This window comes from Eptesicus fuscus, chromosome 11 (genome assembly GCF_027574615.1).
Source record: "Eptesicus fuscus isolate TK198812 chromosome 11, DD_ASM_mEF_20220401, whole genome shotgun sequence".
Taxonomy (NCBI): Eukaryota; Metazoa; Chordata; class Mammalia; order Chiroptera; family Vespertilionidae; genus Eptesicus; species Eptesicus fuscus.
In genome coordinates, this window is record NC_072483.1 from 23,703,520 (window position 1) to 23,730,573 (window position 27,054).

Here is a 27,054-nt window from a genome sequence, read left to right on the forward strand (position 1 = left end):
CATATATAATACTTTCAACAATAAAGATTTTAAAATAAAAATTTTAAAAATAAAATAAATTGAAATATGCAAGTTTTAAAAGCTAAGTGTTATATTTGAAATATAATCAATGAGGAAGAGAAAAGAACTAAGAGTAATGTGGTAGTTAGTGAATCACTATTTTAATGATTCCGTAAATTTCCGGGCTTATGTCTTCTAGGTATAAGTGTGTAAATATCATTTTTACCAATTCTGAGAAAGGACACATATGAGCCTCTGGCATGAAGTATATTCTGTACTTTGGCAAGCAGAGCTCTCCAGCAACCGTCCACAGAGATCACAGAGTTTAAGATTTATACAGCCGAGAATTAACTTATTTGCTATTTTAAACACCATGTATTTTAATATTTGAATAGTTTTCCAAATTGTGTTTTTTATAAGTTCTGAATTTTCATTTAAATGAAAACAATTATGCAAACTATGAACTTTAATTAAGTTATGTAAGTTAATTGGCCAGATTATTTGAATACAATTGTTTTGTTGTCATGAATAGGTTTGGTCTCTGGAAACCCAGAAGACCAACTGTTAAAACAATGTATATACAAATGTATAAACTATTGCTTAGGTAACAAAAGTTACCACTTATCATTCTTTCTTATCAGTTATGAGCATCATGAGCATTCTTTTTTTTTAAATATGTTTTATTGATTTTTTTACAGAGAGGAAGGGAGAGGGATAGAAAGTTAGAAACATCGATCAGCTGCCTCCTGCACCCTCCCCACTAGGGATGTGCCCGCTACCAAGGTACATGCCCTTGATGGGAATCGAACCTGGGACCCTTGAGTCCGCAGGCCGACGCTCTATCCACTGAGCCAAAATGGTCAGGGCATCATGAGCATTCTTATAGTCATGTTTTCATTAAGAAAGAAACCCAAATCCATCTTCATTGTGCTCTTTATGTTCTTTGAATATATAAAGAAATGTACTTTGAGTTTAGTGTAATTGTTTGTTTTGGGCAGCCACCTAGGAAGCTAGCTAGATTCATTTGCAGTGTATGCATTTTTCAGTTTAAAAAAATAAATAAAGGAAGGAAGAAATCTTAGCCCAAACAATTAATGACTTGACACAAGGGTATTTATTCTTTCACAAATACCATTTAACATTTTACTCTTTCAACAGATGGACCAGTGATTTTTTTAATAAATAAATTTATATTGAATAGTATAATATTTTAAGCTAGACTATGTCACAAATTATAATGAACAAGATGTGCCAAAAAATAAAGGCATATTTGACTTCGTGCTATTGGCTGCTTCTTACCTGCTGAGTATAAAGAAAAGCCAGATTAAATATTTTGACAAACCAGGATTCATTAGAAGAACCTGTGAGTTCTGTACAAGCTTCCTCCCAAGTATTTGATCAGTGCTCTGGTGCATACTTGTTGAGCTTCATTTACAACATTGTCAGAAAACTAAGTATATTTTCATGGCATCTTCCAAATCTTTAATCAAGCGATGTCTAATGAAGCCCAAAGGCAATTTCTCAATTATTTTCCACTGCCTTGAACTCCCTGTGGGATATTTATGAAGATAGCAAAGAAGATGACACACATCTTAGTGGTACAGAGGGATATGTACAATCCACATATTACCAAGTGAAAGGTTCAAGTGCCATTCTTCACTTCAAGGGGAACTTGAAGGAAGGATTTGTTTTATTACAGAGTCAACGAGTGCCAACGCTAAATCCCCATCCTTTCTCAGGAGAGGTTATAAAACCCCTCTTCCATTTGTGAAAAGGAAACTCTCACAATACTGATGCATAGAATGACATTTATTGACATTAAAAGCCTCATCAGTTGTTGCTCAGCAGTCTTTATCCCTTTTGTAGAGGGTTTTATTGTGCTGTTTGGCATGAAGGAAACTGGCACTATATGATTTAGCAAAATCTGACCTGAAACCAATACTCCAAATAGTTTCTTTAAACTAAAATTAGGCATTTTCCAAATATTAAGAGTCCTAGGGGTGCCTGTATGGGACAGAGATAAGTTTGACACACACAGAGACATTCTGTTTGCACTTAAATCATTCGCACTGTGTTTGCACTAGAGTGATGTTAGGCCTCGGTGTATTAAAATATCTGCCTTTTCTCCTCCGTTCACCTGGGCTACTTTCCTTGGGTCTCATCCCAGGAAATAGTGGCCACACACTTTCTCAGTCATTTTCTCAGCCCAATACTCAATCTTTTAAAGAGCAACCAATGAATGATTCATGCTTTCATTATTTAAATATCTGGAGAGCTTCATGGAGTTAGTGACTACACCAATAAGAAGCTGTCCAGTTGGGCCTTGGAAGATAATTGGTTTTATTTATTAATCTGTTTTAAAATTCCTACCATGTGCCAGACACTACACACTAGAGAGAGAAACAACGGTGTATTCCCCTCCCACAGGGAGTCCACAGTCTAAGAGAAAGGATATTAACACCAAACAACCACAATACTTCCTGGCAAGTGCCCTGAGGGAAGTAAATATTCACAGGTTTGCAAAGGTGGGAAAGGGTCCCCGTCCCCACCTGATGGGCATGAACCAGAGAGGAAAGCGAAGTCCAGGCCACCTCTATTCCTGGGTGCCTTGCCAGGGTTACATTTTTCCCCTAAGCCCCCTGGAAGCCACCCATTGAAGGGGTTTAGACAGAATCTAGTAGCAGAATGGGAATGGATTAAACTTCCTAGTTCTTTTCAATTATCACAATTGTATAAATATTTATTTCTAGTTTTGACAAAAATGAAGATAATATCATTTCTTCTTTAATACATTCCATATAGTTGTTTAATGCTGTGAGAAGATAAAAAGGAGAAAATATTACACATGTAACAGTATAAAATTTACTTTTTATTTTATAACACTTTCTGGGCTAAAATAAAATTATGCCATTTAATAAGGTGGTATAAGATATATACATAATAATTAAATAAAGATGCATATTTTAATAAAAATTTATATTAGATTATGTTCCTAAATAATTTGTCTCATTCAGCTACTATAATTTTTAGACAAAAGACTTTCACTCTAAGGGCTTAAGACTATAAATATATCTTAATGGCTTCAGAAAGCTTTCTAACACATTATTTTTCTGAAATCAAATATGAATTAATCCTTTTTAAAAATATGAAACACAATATGGCTCAAATATAAAAATTAATTTACAGGGAACTCTTCATAAACAATAAAGTAGATACATTTCTGAAGTGACTTCACCTATGATTTTAAGTCTCTATCATTATCCTAAATTATTTTTCTCAAGTAAGCTACGTTTCATTTTCAATTCCATGTGGAAGAACAATTTTAGATTCAAGTCTAACTGAAAAAAAAAATAAAATAAAGCAATATAGTCCATCTTTTTATATTCTAAGCTAAGAATGTTTTTGCAAGTAATTGATCAATCAATGTTCAATAACATAAAAGAAAAATAAATTCAGTTAAGCATTGATTACTGTTCCCCCCTTATGGAAAAAAATATGAATGATTATAAAATTCACATTTTTAGAGTCCTTGCCACTTTAATGATTACTTCATGGAACCACTGTTTTAAATTCCTAAACTGCTTTATTTAAAACATAGGCTTTATGAGAATGGGAAGGTCTAAAAAACTGAAAACTGGCAAAATGAGATAAGGACTCTTGGGCATTTCATACTTTTTCATTGATTACCAAGTGGTTAGGGATTTTTTATTTTTTTTTATTTTTTCAAATATCCTGTTTTATTTATTACTAGTGCATTTTTCTATCAGCTTCGAATCACTTCTCATTCTATTATATAGATACAGTAACAGAATAAATTAATTCTTTTTTAAAGGAACAAAAGCACCCTATAGATGCCTGCATTGTCCATACATCAGAGCTCAATCTAGTGACTATGCTTTCTATCCAGCCTTTGACTAAAATTGGGTGGTAGAATGTATCCATCAAGGCCACTGGAGTCAGCTCATTTGCATATTTCCTGGAATAGACTCCAGGAGTAGCCAAGGGAATACTTCGAGTGGGGGGTATCTCCGTATCTCAGGACAATTTATCACAGAAACAGTGCTCACCCAAGAACTTTCCTCGTGAGTCTAAAGCAGTGGTTTTCTTTTCAATGGGTGTCTGAGAGACAAATATGTCGATTTCTATTTGAGAGGATTCTTCTGTTTCACACAAAAGCAGCTTAAAAAGACTCTAGCAAAGAGCATGATGACCTATAAACAGCAGAAACCTCAGTGCACTCGGAAACTTTGGGAGGAACAACTGTTTCCCAAAGATTGTTATTGCTTAATGAGATCCGTGACCACACATCCATTGTGTGGCATAAACATGGCTCCCTGCTGGCCCCCCAAAGCCTGCTGACAGTTGGCGGTTATGATGTTAAGTCACTGTAACACCCTCGAAATGTTTTAATGTCTTTTTCTCCTATTTCTACAATGTTGGGACCTGGCTTGAATTCATCATGTAGAAAATACAATAGCACAATAAAATAGCATAACTTGGACAGTCCCCATGTTCTTTGTTGCTACTATTAGTAATGCTTATTTTTCGGGGTCATCTTCCGGTTTCAAAGAGAATAATGTTTGAGAATATCTATCCACTTAAAAGATATAAAAATTATTCAACTATTTGCTTTATCTAATAAATTATTTCCCTTTAGTTAAAGAAGCCCGGAATCAATATTCTGCTTAGACCTACCTGTTTTTATAGCTTTGCAAGAAAGCAAAGTATGATATTTTTTGTTTTTAAAAAGACAGAAATAGCCCTAGCCGGTTTGGGTCAGCAGATAGAGTGTCGGACTGCGGACCAAAGGGCCTATTCCGGTCAAGGGCATGTACCTCGGTTGCAGGCTTCTCCCTGGCAGGGCCCTGGTTGGGGCACGTGCAAGAGGCAATCCATTGATGTGTCTCTCTCACATCAATGTTTCTCTCTGTCTTTCCCTCTCTCTTCCACTCTCCCTAAAAATCAGTGGGAAAATATCCTCAGGTGAGGATTAACACCCCCGCCCCCCCCCCAAAAAAAAAAGACAGAAATAATGGAAAATATATTATTTTTAATTTTAAGATTATTTTATGTAAAGAGTAGCTAGCTATTCCTGAGAAAGAAAACATTATGGCCATCAGGCATTCCTCACAGTTCCCCTACCTGAAGGGAAAACAATAGTATCAGCAAAGTACAGTGTCAACATTGAAAAGTGATATCTGGTTTAGTCGTTTTCAAAAGCCTTCCCGAATGATATGTGTAGCTTTAAAAGACACAGAAACAAGCCTTGATTTTAGTCTTCATTCTGAGTCTCTGACAGAAAATCTTTAGCACACAGACTCTGATCAGAAAGCAAACTATCCTTTATGTAAATTTATCACTTAGAAGTATTGAACATGGACTTGGTATTATACAATCACATCATTCTTCCTGAGGAAAAAAAAATAGCGTGGTTTCAAGAAGTATAGTATACTGTGGCACATAAAAAGGCAACAGATTTTCCTCCTACCGCTCCCACCTGTTTATTTTTTTAAAGCAAATAAATGCCAAAGCCTTGTATTAGTAAAAATAAATAATAAAAACTTGAAAACCTTTGTTTTTAACCCATAGAAGCTAAAAAAAAACAATGCTATTTTAGTAACAACCTGGAGATCAGAAAAGAGTTCCAGATTGCCAATAATTTTTCTTTCTCTTTTCAGATTCAGCACAGCAGTGCGTCCCTGCAGGACACGCAGTGGGAAAGCAGAGCCATGACTTGAAGCAGCACCAGTAAGTTCGCAGGTAGTGGGAGAAACTGTTCTAATGTGTTCAAAATGTCGTTTTAAACTATTTGAAGAAAAAATAAACTATATTTCAAGTGACTACCCTCAGAAGAGAGTGTGAGGACCTGTATTGAAATGTATTCCCTCTACAAGTATCTTTTCTCCTTTGTAAAGTAGTTCATTAATTCTATTCAGAGGTTTTTGGATGGTTCTTTTAGAGATAGCTTTTTAAAATCCACCTTGGGTTCAGTGAATTATAAAGAACAACATCTCCTGCATGTCTTGCTGCTCAAGAGTTCATCTTGTATTAACTATACTTAATTACAGGACTGCACTGGCAGTCAGTTCTCTTGTTCTTCACTAACTTTGCACCTGCAATTCTCTCTGCTTCCCTTGTGCTACCCCAGACTAGGGCACAGAGTTTGGTAAGTAGAGTAGGTCTGGATGTCATTGGTCCCTGGTTCCTTGGAGACTCTGAAACAGCCCTGGTCTTTCCTACTAGAACTTCACTGCTTTCCAAGTATTAATAACTGCCCACTGTGGGCAGTAAATGTGCCCAGTAATATAATTATAATAATTCCTAGCATGTATGAAACAGTGATTTTAAGTTGGGGATTTATAGATCTCTACTAGCAACCTAGTGCATGGATTCGTGCACATTGAAAGGAAATTAATTACAAGGTGGCCGGCGGGGCGAGACTGGGCAATATGGGCCGAACACACCCTGGAGCCAACCTCCCGCGGTCCCTCCCTGGCCAGTCACACCTGGGGTGGCACAGTGGCTTGAAAGACATCTGCGGAGTGAGCAGGATCCCTCTGGCAGTTGGGGTGCCTCGGCCTGGCCTGCAGGGATCAGGCCAAAACCGGCTCTCTGACATCCCCAAGGGGTCCCGGACTGGGAGAGGGCACTCTGCAAAGTTGCTGTCATACAGAGTGTGGAACGCTAACGCAAGTGTGCAGTAAACCAGATTCAGGGTCAACAGTGCCCCAGCAACAACATAACCCACAGCTGAAGGTGGAATTGTGTGGCCCCGCAAGGAATCGGGCTCCCTCCTCTCTGGTTTTGGGTGCATCACCCAAGAACCACCGCTGCCAAGTCACTGCAGCTCAGCAGTTCCAGCATTGAGCATTGTGTCTCATAGTGACCAGTCGGACAGAGAGAGAGACACTTCGCATATTAGTCTTTTAAATATATATAGATACCATTCTTAAATATTTTCATCATACAAAAATTCTCTCTAATAAAATGGTAATATGCAAATTAACCATCACTCTGCTACATAAACCACACCCACAAGCCAAGCCCCGCCCACAAGCCAATCAGGGCGTGTATGCAAATTAACCCCATCCAAGATGGCTACAGCCACAGAGAGCAAGGTTTCCCAGGTAACAGAGCAAGCAGAGCTTTCCATAGCCATTGCAGGCCTAAGCCTCCACTCAAGCTACAAAGTTTCAATTATAGAAGGTAAACAAATTCAAACAAATGGCGGCAGAATGGAGCGTGAGAGAGCAGGCCAGGGTTGCCGCCAGCAACAGGGGAAGCAAAGCTTTCCGCACACCCTGGCCGGGCCCACCCGCTTAAGGCTACAAAGTTTCAATTGTACAAGGTGAATTAACTGCCATAGAAATGGCTGCCACCCCCGGAGGGAGCAGCAGGCTTGGCTCCACTCCAGGCTACAAAGTTTCAGTTGTAGAAGGAAAATAAATTCCAGATACCAGGGCCTCCCCTTGGGTTGCCAGGGGGCGTGGCCGGCCTGCAAACCACCACAGGCCCCTCGCTCAGGCTGCCCCATGCCCTAAGGGAACCCCACCCTGATCAGGGACACCCTTCAGGGCAAACCAGCTGGCCCCCACCCGTGCACCAGGCCTCTATCCTATCTAATAAAAGAGTACTATACAGATTGATCATCACTGCAACACACAATATAGCTGCCCCCATGTGGTCAAAGATCCTGCCCCCATGTGGACAGAAGATGGCCACTACAAGATGGCCAGCAGAAGAGGGCAGTTGGGAGGCACCCGGCCTGCTAGGGAGGGCAGTTGTGAGGGACCAGGCCTGCAAGGGAGGGCAGTTGGAAGTGATCAACCCTGCAGGAGAGGGCAGTTAGGGGTTACCAGGCTGGCAGAGGAGGGAAGTTGGGGGCAAACAGGCTGGCAGGGGAGCAGTTAAGCATCAACCAGGCTGGCAACGGAGTGGTTAGGGGGTGATCAGGCTGGCAGGCAGAAGCAGTTAGGGGCAATCAGGAAGGCAGGCAGGCAAGCAGTTGGGAGCCAGCAGTCCTGGATTGTGAGAGGGATATCCGACTGCCCGTTTAGGCCCGATCCTGGTGGCAGAGGAGTCCCAGATTGGAGAGGGTACAGGCTGGGCTGAGGGACAACCCCCCGCCATGCACGAATTTCGTGCACCGGGTTTCTAGTATATGACAGAATATTACAAATACAACCATTATTACTACTACTGGTGCTAGTAAACTTCCATTAATTGAGTACCTATCAGAAACAGGGCACTTCAGTATTTTCTCAAAACTTCGAGAGTTTATAATAGATATCACTATCCCCATTTCATAGATAAGGAAAATGAGACCTGAAGAGATAAAGTAATTGATCAAAGGTGATACAGCAAATAAGTGCAAAGCTTTTTCTTTCACTATGATACACCATGTTGCCCCTGAGCACTGCAGCAAAGCAGAAGTGCCCTTTCCGCCTCTCCTATCATCTACATTATTAATTCCACTTTGTACACAAATATCTAACATCACAGCTATTAAGTATTCAGATATCTAATATAACCTAGGAAGTATTCTTGTCCAGAAATATTGAATTTGAATCCAGCCTTGCCTGTAGATCTAATATCCAGTTTATGTAAAATAGTGGTGATCCAGGACCAAAAGAGATGAAATAATGAGGAAATAAGACAATTTCAGAATATAGGACATTCTACAATTGGCAGAATCATTTCAAAAGATCAAGATAATAAAAACAATATGAAGAGCTACTCTCAATAGGAAGGGAAAATTAAGAGAAATAACAACCAAAAATAATGCATGATCCATGATTACCTACTAGTTAAAAGAGAAGAAGATTAAAAGATATTTATGGAAAACTACAGAAAGGTCAAAATGAGCCAGCAAGATCAAAGAAAAGGGAGGAAAATGAAGGAGATCATTTTTGCTGGAGGAATCAGGGAAGATGTGATAGAGGAAGAGGCATTTGTTCATCTGTTCCATGGCACTACTCTGGTTTTCCAGCCTATGTAGATTGCCCTATTGTCTAAACTCTAACCTTGGCAATAGCAATAAATGCTAGGCAACATCCTCTAGCAGCTTCTTCTTATTTGTAAGCCTCTTCTCCTCAGGATTCCATGCTCTGCTCTCTCAATGAGCTCAGCTATGCTCAGTACAAGACTCCATAGTTGGCACTCAAGTAGATTGAGACAACAGATATTTTTGTACACACAGATCCACAAGTCCTCCTAGCAATGAGTGCCTTTACACAAAACAATATGTACTACAGTGTGAATTAAAGGATTCTTTGAAATCAGTAGTAATGCCATGCTCTTAATGCAAAATATAATCAATCTAGATGCTGATAAAAAACTAGATGCTGACTATCATTAGCCGGCAAGGTGAAGAAAGATCCCTTCAGTGGTTACCAAGTGCAGCCTGGACACATCGTGGGGAGGTGGGAGCCTTTCTGGATTATCCTCCTTGTTTTCCCAGGCAGGAAGTAGACACAGAGAGGGACGAAGTGACTTGCCCAAGGACAAAGAGTGAGTCAGATGCAGAGCTGGGAATTGAGCCCACTCTCCCGGTTCCCAGTGTACAGCTTTCCTCAGCAAGTCATAATGCCTTTTAGATGGATCGTTTCCTAAAATGTATTAAGTTGTTAAAAAATCAATATGGGTGTAACATTGCTTTCCAACTATCTCTGTTTCTCACTACCTTACCAGAGCTATTATCAGAAGCCAAACTGTTGGTCAGTTCAGTAATCTCATATCTATATTTTTTAGACAATACACCATTAAAACTGGTTATATCCAAACACCTGAGAGAAATCTGAGTCTTTGGCTGTGAGTTTGTGTTTGGCTCTGTTTGCAGGTAAGGGAGAATACTACAGTGAGGAAAAAAATGGTAATTTCAAAGTTAGGAGAAACTAAAAATAATCATGAAGACCAAGACAACCAGAAAGAGTTAAAAACAAAACAAAACAAAACCAGCAATATGGTGCTCACAGTTGACAGTAAAAAAGCAAGGAAATTAAAAAAGTTGTGTACTTTGAAAAAGTGGATATTTTAGGCCCTTTGAGAATATCCCAGATAGTTGTTTTTATACAAAGCCATGCTTGTTTCTTTAGTTGAGATTTTACCAATTGGTTCACTGGGAATTCTGGACCATGGACAGAAACTATCGTTTTTTAATGGCAATTACTGGAGACTCTTATTGTGCTGACTAAATCACAAATGGTAAGTAAGTAGGCCTATATGTCTTCTGGTTTTTATCATTAAAAACACCACTAACTTATCATTGTGCCCTTACTAAAGAATCCAGACTCAGCTGTAGAATCTCTTTCAATATAGTAGTCTGAACACTAACAATAGATCAATAATAATCCAAAATATAAAAGCCATTCTCTATATCTGGCATATTCTTTTCTGTTCAATCCCCATTCAAAAGACAAGACATGGAATCACTATCGTCCCCTGGCCTGTTCTGCCAGGTTTGATCAAATTATCCCTTATGGGATTTGCTTATGCTTCCATAATGCCTCTTATCTAAATTAGACTTTCAGGACAGAGATGCTTTTTTTTTTTTTAAGTCCTTAACAGTTTTCTAACAAAAGATCAATAAATGTCTGTTGATTTTATAAAACGTATTTATCTTTTTCTTTGGAAACTTTGGGGACAGTTAAATTGTGAATGCCTTAATAAGCATCACCACTATAATCACTCTAATTCAGAATTGTCATTTTGCAGTTTCTATATAATATGAAATTCCTAGAGAAAATACAAGAGCTTGAATCATCTGGCTGTGACAGAAAGTAACAACGTGCTCACAAAAGGATGGTGGTATGTCAAAGGGCAGAGAAGCCAATCTGAAAGAGCAACCAATAGGTAAAGGTAGAAGAATTTGAGCAAGAAAAATAAACAATGACAGCACTGGATTATAACAAGTAATAAAAACCTGTGAGTCTACACTACCTTAAATATATAAATAAGAACAGCTCTTTTTTACAGAAGAATTCCAATTAATTCAAACAGAAACAATGAGGAAGGCACCACTTCACCCAAGGGGTCAAGGTTAACATCACTAATAAGAAGACATATTGACATATGTCTTCTGATACAGTACACTGAGGAGGGCCCATTTCTTATGTGATATTCTTGTTAAAAAATGAATAACCTTGAGAAAATATCACACAAACCCAAATTGTGGGGCATTCTAAAAAAACAAAACTGACCAGGATTCTTCAAATGAACCCAGGTCATGAACATAAACTAAAGCCGGAGATTGTCATGGATTGGAGATCTAAGGAGACATGGCAACTTAATGCAGCACTGAATCCTGAATGGGATGCTGGGATAGAGCTGGTCATTGGTGGACAAATTCAGATAAAGTATATAGTTTAGGTAATAATATTCATTGTACCAATGTATACTTTTTGTTTTTATAATTGTACTAGACACCCAGTGCGTGAAAATCCATGTGCTGGAGGGGGGGTCCCTCAGCCCAGCCTGCCCCCTCTCACAGTCCGGGAGCCCTCAGGGGCAGGAGGCAATCCAGCGATCAGGGGAAGGCGACACCCCCATCACACCTCTGCTGCTGTCACTGCAGGCAGCGCAAGCCTCAGCCAGCCCTGGTTACCTGAGCCTCGGGCGGCCCTGGGCGGCTGGGCAGCTGCCATCCGAAGCTTGCCTGCGCCTCGGGCGTCAGATGGTCAGCCACCATCCAAGGCTTGCCTGTGCCTCGGGCCAGCCCTGGGCAGCTGGGGGGCTGAGGAGACTGGGGGACTTTGGAGGCAGGCCCGGAGCCTGCGGGGCTAAGGGGACTGGGCACTGCCATCTTGTGGCTGTGGGCGCCACCATCTTTGAGGGTGTGGCAGTCAATTAGCATATTCCCTTCTTATTGGCTGTGGGTGCCACCATCTTTTGCGATGGTATGAGGGTCAATTAGCATATCCCCTCTTTATTAGATAGGATTATAGCTATACAATATGTTAACGTTAGGGAAAGCTGAGTGAAGGATGTATGGGAACTCTCTGCACTAGTTGTATGCATTTACTATAAGACTACAATTATTTCAAATAATAAAAAAACAAAAACTGTTTAAAAAAAACTAACTGGTTTGCACAGTCAACTTGGTTATACTAATCTTATGTGAGCACAGGTATGGAACCTAAAGACAACCTGTGGTAATAGAACACGCAGTTGGCTTTAAGTCATAGCTTTCCCAAAGAAAGAAGATGAAATGCAAACCTAAATGTGATTCCATTTGTGTCTCAGCATGAGAATGTGTCTACTCATCAGGATCATATCTCTGCCATCTCCATTTCACTATATTTTTCTTCTCCTTTTTGGTCTTGTCTTTTTTCCTTTCCACATTTCAATAATGATCTGTGTGTAGCCCAGCAACATTGTTTTCGTCATGTGGCTTTTCCTTATTGCGCAGAATAATTTTCATGAGCTGCCTGCAGTGCCGAAGCTGACTGAAATAATCCGTATAGCATTTCCTCACCGTTATTAGCAGAGCTTTCTTGCTTAGATGACTTTTGGTGGCATGTCCCTATCCCAAGTCTCTATTGGGCCTCCTATCACTACTAACTCTCTTCTGAGTCATTAAGACTTTTCTCTGTACCTGCTTTCTCCCTTGATTCTGCCTTTATGTCCCACAGGGGAGAGAAGTTGTAGAGGCTGAGATCCAGTGCACTGTTTGAATTCACCTTGGTATCCTTCTCCCAAAGCCATGACCTGCAACAATAATGTACTCCAAATTTCAAGGCCTCATGCTCAGCTCTCTAGGGCCACCTTTTGTCTGCAATGCACCAAGTAAAATGTCTTTTCACTGTTACCCAGTGCAACCTTCTGTGGATTTCTGCAATTAAGGGGCTCTATACTGAGTCCCAGGCTGACAGCCTGGTGTTAAATCTATCAGCTCCTGTTTTTGACCCCCCACAAGATTCTTTGTGTTTTTTTTTTTTTTTGCTTTGTTTTGTTTTTTTATCTTGAGGGGCAATATTTAAAAGTTAGAGCATTCTGAATAAAAGGCCAAATTCCAGGCCTCCCTTGAATTATCTAAAGGTCCAACTATCCTCAGTCCACATTCATACAAGGCCACAAACTGCTCCAGTCGAATATCAGCGGTCCCCTTAGACAGTGTGGGTGTTCTCTAATGTACATGTCACCCGGAGCTCCTTTTGACCAGCCTGGGTACTGAATGCTCTTGTGTTTGTAAAAATTCATAAAGGTCAGTCAAACTTGTCCGAGTGCCATTACTTAAAATGATGAGCAAAGAAATCTAAGCTGCCTTTTCTCTGAATCTCGGGACCTCAGAAGCCCTGGCCTACGCATTTCCCTCAGTTTAACTATAAAAGAAACACCACCTATCATTTTCTCTTGCCTGCAAAAGGGAGGGGAAAGGGCAGGATCCCTGTTTCGGGTCCCTTTATATGTTGTCCTCCTTTGTAAGAAAATGCTATTATCCTTACTGTATGTTGAGCTCTATTCTCACTTACACAGCGACTCTCAAGCATGGGTTTGAGGCATGCCGTTAGAGCCATTACTGTTGTATTTCAAAGGGAAGAGAGCTTTGCTAATCCTCTTTGGCATTCATCTCTAAACCTTGGTGAACTTCCAGTAGCTTCAATCTCTGAAAGTTTATTTTTGACTTAAGCGATTTTCTTGCAATTGCTAGGTTTTTCAGGTGTCTCGCCAGCTTAACTGTTGTCTGAATACGTTTTGTCTGTTTTCCTTGGCTCTTCCTCGCAGGTTTAAGTCTGTACCAACGGGTCACAACATGTCCTGCCCAAATGCCTTTGATTCTGAGCATGTAGTCAGTATTTATTTTTCACTTTACATAAAATATAAATAACTCCCTTATACTCATTTTGAACCTTTTCTCATAGTGCTTATCCTATGGAAGGGGGAAAAAAAAGCCATTCAGCAGACCTCTGTGCGGTGTGAGCAGAGTCCTAGTCGGGGAACATAAATCATACCTTGTACTCACACATATACAAGTGACCCTTCCCCTTCCTGCTGTTTCCAATTACTCAGATTAATTTACGTATTTCCCAACTTTCTGGCACCCCTCTGCTAAAGTACTGCAAACAAATTTACGGCGAGTCCCAAATTCAATATTAATGCAAAATCTTCCAGTCTCAAATTTCATTTTGTCTGTCATTCTGGAATTTAATAAAATTTTGGAGTTTGTTTCATATTTAACGTATTTCTAGGCATTATGCTGATTTTAGTACTGAAATTTTGGGAACCAAATTATTATAGGCGCTTGAAGGCAACATGAATGAAAAATGAACTGAACTCAAAGTCACAGGCAAATTTAATTTCTGTACAGGCATCTTGCAAATGTCTGCTAAATCACATGTAAGCTCTTTATACAACAAATAAATTGGTTGAGATCTTTAACTTTAATAGCTTATTTAAGTATTTCTAAAACTTTAAATGCCTGAGCTGTAAATCTCTTTTTATTTTCACCTAATGTCAGCTTGGTATAGGTCTTCCCTCCTGAAATCTAAAAACATAACATGTTTGAAAACGAAGAAAGCAGGTTAGGTAATCTTTTAAAACAGTACTTGTATTGATCATGTAGCCTTTTCAAGGTAATTTCTCTGGATGGGGTGAAATAGTTCCTCCATAATGCTGCTGCTCCTGGTATAAAATAAATAGTAACAAAAATGGTTGATGTTTGGCACTAGATGGCCTGTAAACTGAAAAAGAAACTGAGTGATAATATTTTGGGGGTCTAAACCTGTACTTTGGAATGCAGATTTAAATATCAAATTTTGAAACTAAAGTTGACTTTTTATCAAGGTAAGGTACATAACAGAAAAGAGAGCTGAGTGAGAAAAGGAGCAATATAAAAATAAATAAATAAGTGGAACCAAATCCCAAATAACTTAGGGCATAAAGTAACCCATTCAGTTTAATATTAAACATATTTCCTTCAAAAACTTCATTGCTTTCTCCTTTCTCACTAATTCTCTGGGCTCTGGTACTTTTTTCTCTTACATCAGTTTTATAGAGCCTCTCTCCTCTCACTCTCTACTTTCTTTTTCCTTTTAATACCAACAAGAACTCAGTAGCCCCAAATGGCTTGGTTTTGTAGCCATAAGCAAACTTCCCCTGCAACTACAAATTCATACAATTGTTAAACTAGTGTTTTATTACTTGTTCTGGTTTTTGTTGTTTCTTCCTTCAGTCTATAAATGACATTCACTGGAAAATAGTAGTTCCTATAACATTTAGTCAGTGAATGTGTGGATAAATACGGAAGAGTAAGCCAAGGGCCCAATTGCCAAGAGGAATACCTCTTAGCCAGAAGGCTCTCCGTTACTCATCACTACCCTATTCTTTTCTACAGTTCTCTTTGGATTTCCAGGGAGTGTAATGAATATAGCCAATAGCAGCTCTCTTATAATTTCCTCCCTTTAATCAACTATTCATAAGTGGAACTTGACTAACAGCAAACATTTTTCTGAGGATTGCGGGCAATGAAAAAGGAGTTCTTCCTTGAAAACACTGATGACTTCCTCAAGAAAAACAAACAAACACAAATGTGTCTTTACATAAGCCAATGCCTAGTCCTGCTGCTGTTGTACTGGCTTGGAGTGGTAGAAATCACAGAAAAATTACTGCTGCCATATTTACCAATGCTTAAAACAGTGAGCGTTTTATTTTAACTAAATCCCCAAAGAATACTGTGAGTCAGACTCTATTAATTCCATTCTGCAGAAATGGTTTGTGTACTGTGGGGTAATGGAGAAGAGTGTATTAATACTTCTGAAATAAGGGAAAAGGGGATAAGAGGCGAGCAAGATTGGAGGGTCCATGCACCTTATATTGTGAAACATTGATTGGTTCAAATCAATCAGAGTGCTGCAAAACAGAATGCATTCATTTTTATTTATTTTTTTAAATATATTTTATTGATTTTTTTTACAGAGAGGAAGAGAGAGGGATAGAGAGCTAGAAACATCGATGAGAGAGAAACATCGATCAGCTGCCTCCTGCACACCCCCCACTGGGGATGTGCCTGAAACCAAGGTACATGCCCCTGACGTGAATCGAACCCGGGACCCTTGAGTCCACAGGCCGACGTTCCATCCACTGAGCCAAACCGGTTTCGGCCAGAATGCATTCATTTTTAAATAACCTAGTATGTTAACCCTAACCTCCAAAGAGAATAATTTGAGATTTTATGTAATGCCTTATCCTCCTAATATACTGAATGTTGCTGCATCCATTGTTATAAAAAAATCTTCCTAAATTAAAAATGTGAGTCACTCTTCTCCCTTTTCCTTACCTTCACTGCTACCCCCTTATTGAAGCCACCAAGGTCTCTCTCCAGGACAATTATCATAATCCCTTACCTGGATCACTGTACCTTCTTGTCCTCCTTCATTCTGCAGTGAACATGATCTCTTAAATAATTAAGTTGTTTCATATCACGTCTGATTAAATATCAATTGCTGCCTATTGTGATAAGAACAAAATTCACATGCTTCACCTTGATCTGCATGGTTCTACCTAACAATTATCACTTCATTATAACTATGCCTTTCCCCATGCCTCTCTCCTAAACATAGTTCCCTTCAGACACACAGACCTTCCTTCTTTCTCTAAAATGACAAATTCATGGCTTCCTCTCAAGGGTGAGTATGGAAAGCTCCTCCCTCAGAAGTACACACAGCTTGTTTTGATCCCTCTCATCACTGTTGTCTCAGCAAATGTCACCCTTCTCAAAAAGGCCTTCTGTGACTACAACCATCAATCCTCAGACCGCATCTCTCAATTACATTACATTCTTTTTCTTTCTTCTTAGCACAAGATACTACTTACTATTTTAGTTTTTTGGTTTGTTGTCTGTCTCATCTCACATGAAAATCTCAGCCCCTTCAGGCCAGTTTCATTGTCTAACTTGCTCACTTGCTTCATTCCCAACACCTGGAATAGTACCCAATAGATATTTACTCAACTTTGTTCAATGGATGAAAAAATAAATGAATGACTGCCAACCACAAGGATTGCTTTAGAGATCATATAATCTCAGTAAGAAAAAAAAAACTGTTAAAAAAGTTAAAGCATCCTGAAAATGTAAGAGATTTCTGCTGTTGTTAGCAATTTATATTCAATTAATGGTATAATTAATCAAATAATGGATATTTACACAATGCATTATATGCTGCAGAGTGTTTTCACATACATTATGTTCCTTGTAGTCATGGGAGGTGTTAAGAACACTGCTATGTCTCTCTTTTCAGAGTTGGTTGGAACAGTTTTCTATAAAGTTATGGAGGGGTTTTCACAGGCACCCAGAAGAAAATACACACAAGATAAAATTCTTATGCCTTTCATAACCTTATGTTCTCTCAGCAATGAGAACAACAAGGGGAGAGGAAAAAGTGCTAAGATTTTGATATTTAATATTATCAGAATTCATTTAAAAATTTTGACAATCTTTAGCAAGTGAAAACAGGAAGAAAACACCCTAATAGGGGGAAGCACTATAGAACAGAATGTAATCCTAAAATGGACAGAAGTAAAATGATTGTTTTAAGTGTCCCTCTTTTTAATGTTGGTCAATGTTAGATAGACACCATATTCTCTCCCCCAAGTAAGAGCCATATGCCACTAGTATTATGGGCCCTTAACCTGGTACTGGTGAACTGCTAGCCAGCTTTTGGGTTAGAATGACAATATAAAAACTCAGCAGAGGGACCTAAATTCTGAGTTAGCGATTCTATCTACAAATCTTACTTATTTTTTAATGAAAATCACAGAAATACAATTCCCATTAGACAAGATCTGTGGTACCTTGAACTTACCTTCTCTTGATGAGGCAAAAATCTCACCCCTGAGCTAACATCATTTTCACTATACTATCAGAGCTCAATTTTCTAAAATACTTTTATTGATTTTAGAGAGAAGGTGCGAGAGAGAGAGAGGGGTAGAAACATCAACGATGAGAGAATCATGGATTTCTTGCCTCCTGCACATTTCCTCCTGGGATAGAGCCTGAAACCCGGGCCAGAGCTTAAAATTAATAGAGCTAAATAAAGTAAAATATTTTAATGATGCATATTTGCTATTTTAACATTTTCATACCGATTGAATATACCATTAAAAGCTTTAGAAAATGCACACAAGTTTTGAGATGATCTAAAAAACAAATATTTTTTTAAATCTCTAGAATTTATATTTTAGCAAAAGTGTGAAGTTTCCTAATTGCCTGTTACTTGATCTGTGTGGATTGAAGTGTAAGTAAATTCTTAGTGTGAATGTTCTTTCTCTTAGACTCTTTGTCCTTCCTCTCCTTATGCATCCTAATTTCTAAAGATAACAGATCATTCTAAACCCATTTCTGTTATTAGCCTTATACCTACAGTTTCGCTTTTTTTGCAAGTATATTAAAACACCCTAGGAACATTCAAAGCAAGCAACCACAACTAAGTTTTATTTCCCTCTCCCCTGTCCTATTTTTAGTTTTCTTTTTCTCATTTCAAGAAAGGGCTAAGATGACAAATTGTCATTAAAGAAAAACTCAGCGGTAGAAAAATTCTTAAGAAATTATGTATTCGTATTTCTAAAGTTCGGCTGTCTTGGAAGTCTTGAAGATGTCAATGCAATGTGGAAAAGTTAGGAAGAAGTTTCCTATTGATTGTAAGAATAAGACAAGAGATGATCTGTGGTACCTTGATCTTACCTAAAGAAGAAACATATTTCAACTAAAATGAGGTCGCATTTCAACAATACCTGTCTTTGGTCTGAAGACTAAGCCAGCCAGGACAATGAGGTGCATGCCACTCCGGAAGAGATGTCTGGCTGTTCATAAGAATGCGTGGTGAGATAAAATGTAATGCCGGTATCTTAGCAAGGCCACACGCTCTTATTTTCTTCAAGAAGTTTCCTTTTTTCATATTTTTTCTTTCTTAACAAAATTAGAAAGATTCTCATATGAAAAACTACTTTCTCAACTCCTTTTCTGTAAAAGACAGTTATAATATTCACATTATAAAAGGAAATTTTTATATATACGTGACTATATCCAAGCTTATCCCTTTGCACTCGCTTGCTTTTTTCTCGATTCCTTTATTCTAATGCTAACCGTGTTGAGTCACACTCAACATCTGAGTGCAAAAGGTTAAAGCTGAGAAAAATAAGATTAAACAGATGACACTAAAGTAAGAAATCATTAATTAAAATTATGTTTCATTGTTTCTGTAGTAAAGACACTTTTGGCCACTGTTATATATTTACAACTATTTGGAATATTTGAAAAATGTAGATGATAGATAATTATTTCACAAATATGAGTGGCCAAGTCATTAAACGATATAAGTAACATAAGCATTACCAACCTAAAAATTGGACTTTTGCTCTGATAATACAAGAATCTGACCTACTGAGAAATCAGCAATAAATGAATGGGCCCGTTTATCTGATCATAGCATTGCATTTGTTAAAACCTATAATTGCACAGCTAACTGCAGACTAAAACTAAGTTGAGGTAATCACATGAGAAAGTTGTTAGGGTCCTGTTGGAAAGCACACTAACTCCTGTTGTCTGTGTCATCACTGAAATGATTCCCTCTGTCTACCCTGTGAAGAGAGAATGTCTTGTCTTTGAAACAACATTTTGGAATGTGTTTTAACTTCTAAAAACATTTTACAAAATGAGAAAACAACAAATCTTAATTTCAATAAAGTCATCAGTAATCTTTGAGCATGAATAAATTCAGAGCATGTATGCATTCGTATTATTTTTTAAAAATTTTTATTGATTTTTAGAGAGAGGGAGAGGGAAAGAAACATCAAAGTGAGAAGACATCAATCAGCTGCCTCCTGCTTGCCCAGTAACAGGGGTTGAGCTCCAAACCAGACATGTGCCCTAACTGGGAACCCAACCAACAACCTTTAGGTACTTGGGATTACACCCAACCAACTGAGCCACACAGGCCAGGGCTGTATTCATATTCTAGTAGTGCTTTACATTCTTAGGCTACTCCAGGATATCAATATATTACTGCTACCAGATATATTCAATGTGCCTGTTATTATAGACACAACGGGAAAGGCACATATGATTTACCCTATGAAGTATAGATAAAAGTGCTATACTTAAGTCTTTCAGGGAAATATGTTATTATTGTTTTACCATAAAAGTCAACTAATGGATTTTTAATGCAAGATCAGTTTAACTGTTTTACCAGTTTTATAGTTTGGTTCCCCTTCAGTTACTACTCAGTTTCATCAATGATTAGTCTGGAAGCTAAGTCAGAATAATTGGGTTTCTATAGAGATAGCCCAAATCAATAGGATGGAGAGAAACTGTATTTTGGTATCATTGAATTCAGAATAGCGTAATAAATAAAACCTATTTTCTAACTCAGCCTTCTAGTTATGCCAAGCGGGAAAGGGAGGCCACCAAATCATTTACGAAGAGAAAACATAGATCTAAAACTGTGACAGCAGTTTATAGCAGAAAAACATCTAATGAAAAGTACATACAAATTTTGAAGATCTAAGTTTGCTTGTTCTGATGTGTTGCAAAATCTTCCTCTTTTTATAATGTAGAGGGTTCAGAGGTACTTGGAGAGGTTACCATTTATTCAAGTGAGAAAGCACAGAAGAGTGAGAACGGTGATTAAATTATTTTGGCAAGCACAATACTTTCAAAAGCAAGTGAAGAAAATACATTCATTGGCACACATGTAAATAAGTCCAAAAAGTAACTTTTTAAAAACTCAAATTATTTTTTAGAGATATGTTCATACTTTTGTATTTGATGTTCAAATAGTTGAACTTTTTTTTTTCAAGAAACTGAAAAACTCTAAATATCACCTTCCAAAATAGAATAACTGGAGAATGTCCCCAAGGGCTGAAGACGGTAAGATCTGTGAATGCTATGTTCCAATTTCACTCCTATGCCTCTGGTTATGGGTTGTTGTATAGGTTAACTTTGGAGACTAACAATCCATATGAAAATGTAAGGCAGCTCCACAGAGGATAAAAGGTGTCATGACTCTTCTCTGTTTGGTTGGTTGTAGATTAATCTTGTCCTCCCTTTCCTACCAAAAAAACAAACAAAACCCCCAAATCTTGTTGTTTGCACTTTCTATACAACAAGGTAGCTTTTGCCATTGTTCTTAGATTAAATGTGGGGAGCTAGATTTCTTCAGAGAATGTAAGAAAAGTTTATGAACTACCTAAAGTAAAGATGATTATTTCCTGATAGAAGTTTGGTCCAATATAGATTCTGATTAACTGATTTTAAGAGTCCTCAAACTTTGCTTCAGTATTCTAGCTATGAAAACCACTGTTTCAATGTATAAGCACTGGTTCATTATAATTATAGGCATTTCAAACACAAATTCACTTTGACATCTATTTCTCCCAGTATCAGATTCTATTACAAAAAAACTATTTATTATATTTGAAATGAATTCAACAGAGTAGTGCATGCTGGGAGTTGAAAAATAACTCTTAACAGTTTCTTCATTTCGTATTTTTGTTTTTCAAGGAAGAAATAATCACAAATATATATATATATATTGTCTTACATTTTTGGGGGGTTTTGTTTTTGTTTATTGTCTTACATTTTGAAAAAAAAAGTTTACTTTAATACTCTCTCTCCAATTTTCAGGCTAAACTTATGTTTTTATAGATATTTTTGCTGAAGTAGCTATTTTAAATAAGATTATATATATATATATATATATATATATATATATTTATATACACACACACATGCACACACACACATATACTAGGTTGGTTCCATTCACTATGAAATTAGTTTAACTAATGGCATCATGTTCATACAATCATGTTTAAGTTTCAGTACTAATTCTACTTTCTTGAATGAATCTATCTAGAACGAAAATGCATTTTCTTTGTATAGGAATTGGTTTGAGAGAACAGCACAGAAGATAGATAAATCTATCAATACATCTGGTTGGTACTTTTTACTACACAGAATCCCTATAACTCGGAAGGGAGGAATTAAAAAAATGTGAGGGCACATTTTATAAAAGATAGCAGAATCATGAAAAAAAAATCTGGATTGTAGTAATATATAGAACAAAGAGAAGATATAGATACCTGTTTAGTCCATGTGACTTTATTATTATTTCTTTTTAATTCAATGTATTGGGGTGACATTGGTTAATAAAAGTATATAGGTTTCAGGTGTACAATGGTATATTACATCATCTGTATATTTCATTGTATGTTCATCAATCACACAAATCAAGTCCTTCCATCACTATTAATCCCCCTAAGTCCCCTCTTACCTCACTTACCGCCCCCCCCCCCCCCCTTTTCGTCTACTAATCACCATACTGTTATCTGTGTCTATGAGTTTTGGTTTTATGTTTGTGTGTGTTTTTTCTTAATCCTTTCACCCTTTTCTCCAGTCTCCCAACCCCTCCCCCTGCCCATAGCTATCAGTCAGCTGTTCTCTGTATCACTGAGTCTATTTTTATTTTGTTACTTAATTTTGTTTATTAGGTTTTACATATGAGTGAAATCATATGGTACTTGTCTCTTCTGCCTGGCTTAATTCACTTAGCATAATACTCTCCAGGTCCATCCATGCTGTTACAAAAGGTAAGATTTCCTCCTTTTGTTGGCTGAGTATTATTCTATTATGTAAATGTTTCACAGCTTTTTTTAGCCACTCATCTACTAATGGGCAGTTGGGTTGTTTCTAAATCGTGGCCATTGTAAATAATACTGCAATGAACATAGGGGTGCATATATTCTTTCAAATTAGTGTTTTGGGATTCTTCAGATATATTCCCAGAAGTGGAACCGGCAACTCATTAGGCAGTTTCATTTTTAATTTTTTGAGGTATCTCTATACTGCTTTCCACAGTGGCTGCACCAACCTGCACTCCCACCAACAGTGCACAAGGGTTCCCTTTTCTCCACATTCCCACCAACACTTATTTGTTGACTTATTGATGGTAGCCATTCTGACAGGTGTGAGGTTAAATAAAACTAATCTTTATTGTACACCCTTAGCTCTGAAAAGAAATTGACAAGGCAAGTAGCAAAAAACTAAAGTCCTGGATTCAAGACACTTAGAAACTAAAAGTCTCTGCATGTCTCCACTGTGGCTGACAAGTAACATCTTATTCTTAAAAATATATTAACTATCTCATTCATCCCCCACCCTTTCTAGGATTTTTTTACATCCAATTAAAAAAATCACTTCCAACTTAATGATTCTAGCATAGTCAACATTTAAGTTTTCTGCAACACTTTCACATGTTTTCTCGCACTAAGAGCTTACTTATATCCAGCCTCACATTGGTAGAAGTCTCTTCAAATTATTTTACACTGCAAACATTTTCATAAGAGATTTATTATGAAATCAGAAGAAATTATTCATTCTAAGAAATTATCATTTTGCCTAAGGATACTTTAATCTCTTCCTTAAGAAACAGTCGTTTGAATTCGGCCTCTTCCTAAAGTCATTGGACTGTCTCCCCACTCCTCTTTCCTTCCCTCAGTCTGTTTCTGAAATTCACATTCTTTCCTCTTGTTTTAACACATAAAATGTCTTCTTCATTTTCTCATTGTCTCCTTTCCGTGTTACCAGCGTCAATTTGAGCGAGATCTCAAAGACATCTCTTCAAAAGAGATCTTTTCAAAGAGACCTCTTCTAAACAAAACTTTTATGATATTTCTGGATATAAAGAGACAAGGACCGCAGTTCACTCTTCTTTAAAGAGAGAAAAATTAAGATTTTTACATACACCTGATATACACATTTAAATGACTATAAGACCAGGAACTTTTATTACTTGTAAATATGTCTCCACATCTTCTAAGACTCAAGAATTTAAGAAGTCAACAGCCCATCCCCCTTTTATCAGAAAATTGAACAATTTAAAATATGTTTCTTTTTAACTCTTACTCCTTCTCAAGCCAAACTCTAATATGAGATGGCATTGTTATATAACACATTGGTTGATCCTAAGTGAATAAGATTTATCCTCCACTTTTGCTGTTAAGAGTTACAAAGATGTTTCCTTTTTCAGATGGGATAAAATCTAATAAGAACTGACATGTACTTTAGCTTAAGCCTACATTAAAATCAGTATAAACTAAAAAAAATAACAATATAGAATTAAAGGACAAGTGCATGGGTATAAATTGAATAGAAGCATGCAAGTTATTTTTCTGTTTTTAAAAATGTTTGCATTTATACTTAAACACTTAGACAGGAAAGAGCAACACAGGTAGAGAGTAGTGCAACCATTTCTATTTAGTCTTCACAGCTAAGAAGCTACCCATTACTCAATATGTGTTTGGAGAACCTGAAAGTGACTTCTCGTTGTCTGGCATGAATCTCTAGCTCTTGCACTAGAAAACACACCTGTGTAATTCACATGCCTCTTTTATTCTCCAAGGACAACTGGCATGAGCCTGTGCAAAAGCAGCCTCTTTTTTGAATTTACTAGTACATTCCTATATCTTGTTCAGCATGTCATGAAGAAGTTTGTCATAATGCAGCAGCACTTCCTTTTCTAACTTCCAACAAAATTTCATATCATTTCTCCTTTTGTCCAAATAAGACCCATCTTTTTTTTTTTTACTTTTGGTAACTAGCCGTGACAATTTTAGGTCTTTTCTAACAGTTTTGAAAGTTGTGTTAAATATACATGAGAGTTGGTCTACAACTGACTTCACTTGTGCTAGCCGATACAGTACCTCTTATGCTGACGTGGTGAGACAGCATGACACTATTTCGGTTTAAGGGGGAAGTAACCATCCTTTCCCATGCGACCTGCTTGTATATTAGCTGACGGCCCCCACCCCTTCCATGGAACTAGATTGTAGTCCTTTGAGTGACTTAGTTTCCTATCTCAGAAGAAGTTTGGGGGACAACATGTTTAACTTTTTATTATATTTTAATAAAAAGGCATTCATCCCAATCATTGAAGCAATAGTTCTATCCCTCCTAAACACATACAAAAAAAAAAAAAAAAAAAACCTGAGGCCCGAGCTCTAGGTGAGGTCAATTTCTAGAGACTGGGGACTCGATCAGAAAAAAGCCCAATAGCAGTAGTCTGCCAGTGCCATGACTTTGCTAGCACGCAGGGCCGAAAAGCTTCATTCTGTTCACCTGCTCTGGTCCTATTTCAAACATTCTTCCGAAGAAGGGTTGAGAGCTCTTTGCTCCAGATCAAAACATCATCATCATGTCGAGATAAAGCTATGGGCTTTCATTTTATCCACATAGTTCTCACTGTTCCACGCCAACTTCAAGGCAAGTTCAGAAGCTATATGGTCAGGTGGCAATGATATGTTTAAAATATCTCGTAAATGTCAGACTCTCTGAAGGAACTCGTATGAGTTTCATTACTAGTAAAGGAAATGCCCTGTGTGGGTGCATTATACAGAATATTATCTGGTTGCCAAGAGCAGGTTGGTTAGAAACACTACAGTTCATTCCTCTGTTTTCCCCCATAATGAAGCAATAATTTTTGGTCAATTCATAATTCGCTTCATATAAGCACAGTCATCAAATCTTCCAGGGCAACATTTTGCCTCTTTGCTTGGCATTGGGATGCGGGTAGCATTCCAATCTTTCTTACTTCTCTTTATTGTAACAAGCCCCCGCCCCAAACAAGCTGAAATATACCAGTCAATGTGAACTCATGGTAAAAAGAAACCGAGATCTGTGATACTGCTTTCACTCCCCGCAGTTAACCATTCCAGTGCCAGATGCCCAAATATCTGTTCACTATTTTTTTTCTTGTGTTTTTTTTTTTTTTCCACGCGTGCAACTGCTCTCAGTGATTATCAAACTTGCACCGGGATTCCTGGATTTCCGGATCAAAAGTTTACAGAATCCAGGTTTCTTATGATCCCACACACACACACATACACACACACACACCCCTCCTCTCTCCTCTGCTCTCCATACACATTCCCATTTAAACTTCTACCATTCACCAGCTCTTATTTGGATAAAAAGCAAGGGCAAAATGCCAGTGATGGGTGATCACCCCCAGGTACCATGAGCTGTATCACACACCTTCGGAATCAAAACAAACAAACAAACAAACAAAAAAGTCAAGTTCAAGTAGGTGTCTGTGCTCAAAAGCGCCCTGGTGCCCTAGGCTCTCCGCTGCTGATGGGGATCTCGCGCAGGCAGGGGCTACAGAAACCTAAGGGGCTTGGGCGGGCGCTTTCGCCTCTCAGCCACCCCGGGTGCAGCGGGTAAGGGAGTGGACCCAGGGCTAAGTTGCGGGAGCATCCACCTAGCGCAGACGATCCGGAGCCCGCAAAAGCTCGGAGCCCTGAGTCCGCGCGGAGGGAAGTCTGTCTTGGGAAAGCGAATTCTTACTCCAACATCTGCAGCGCTTGGGATGCGCGGGCAGACGCGCGCGGTCCAGTCCAAACACTCCCGGGCGAGGAGGGCGGGGGTGCAAATCGGGACCGGCCGACGGGCAAAGGAGCTAGCTTGTGGGCGAGCCGAGGGCTCTGGCACCGGGTTCGGAAAGCCCCCCACCGCACCCGTCACCCTCCGGGAGGCCGGCGCCCCGTGGCCAACCGGACCCGGGGAGCGGGGCCGCGAGGACTTAAGTTTCACACTCACTTATCTTGCAAGCATCTTCCAGCAGGAAGACCAAGGGGGAGGGAGAAAGGGCAGAGGTGGGCTCCTTACCTCGGTCGGCTCCCACCGTCAGCACCTTGGCGATCGGCAGTAATCCCGAGAGAGTGAGGAAGGCGAGGAGCAACTCGGACATCGCGGTCGCCCGGTAGGGAAGCCTGCGCTGGAGTCGGCTCGGCGGCACCCTCGGCCCCGCGGCGGCGGCGGCGGCGGCTCGGAGCCCGGGAGGGAGCAGCGTCATTTACAAATGTCACTGGAAATCCTTCAGCTCCGGGAGCCCAGCCGGACGGTCCGCCCGCGCCTGCCTGGAGCAGGATGTGGAAGGTGCACGGATGCGCGCGTGGGGGGGGGAGAGGGAGTGCGTGCGAGCGCGAGCGAGCGAGCGAGCCGCTCGTGTGTCTCGACTTTTCAATGCAGGGTACGTCTGATCTTACATCACGCAAGAGGGGCAGCGA

At 38.9% G+C, this 27,054-nt stretch overlaps 1 protein-coding gene across 1 annotated transcript in view; it reads right to left on the minus strand.

The window, feature by feature from the left end:
• LRP1B (LDL receptor related protein 1B) overlaps positions 1 to 26,840 on the minus strand; it is a 1,704,605-nt gene extending 1,677,765 nt beyond the window's left edge. Inside the window, exon 1 of the mRNA XM_054723549.1 lies at positions 26,654 to 26,840. Coding sequence (XP_054579524.1) covers positions 26,654 to 26,840 — 187 coding nt within the window. The remainder of the gene's footprint in view (positions 1 to 26,653) is intronic.
• Positions 26,841 to 27,054: the final 214 nt, after the last annotated feature.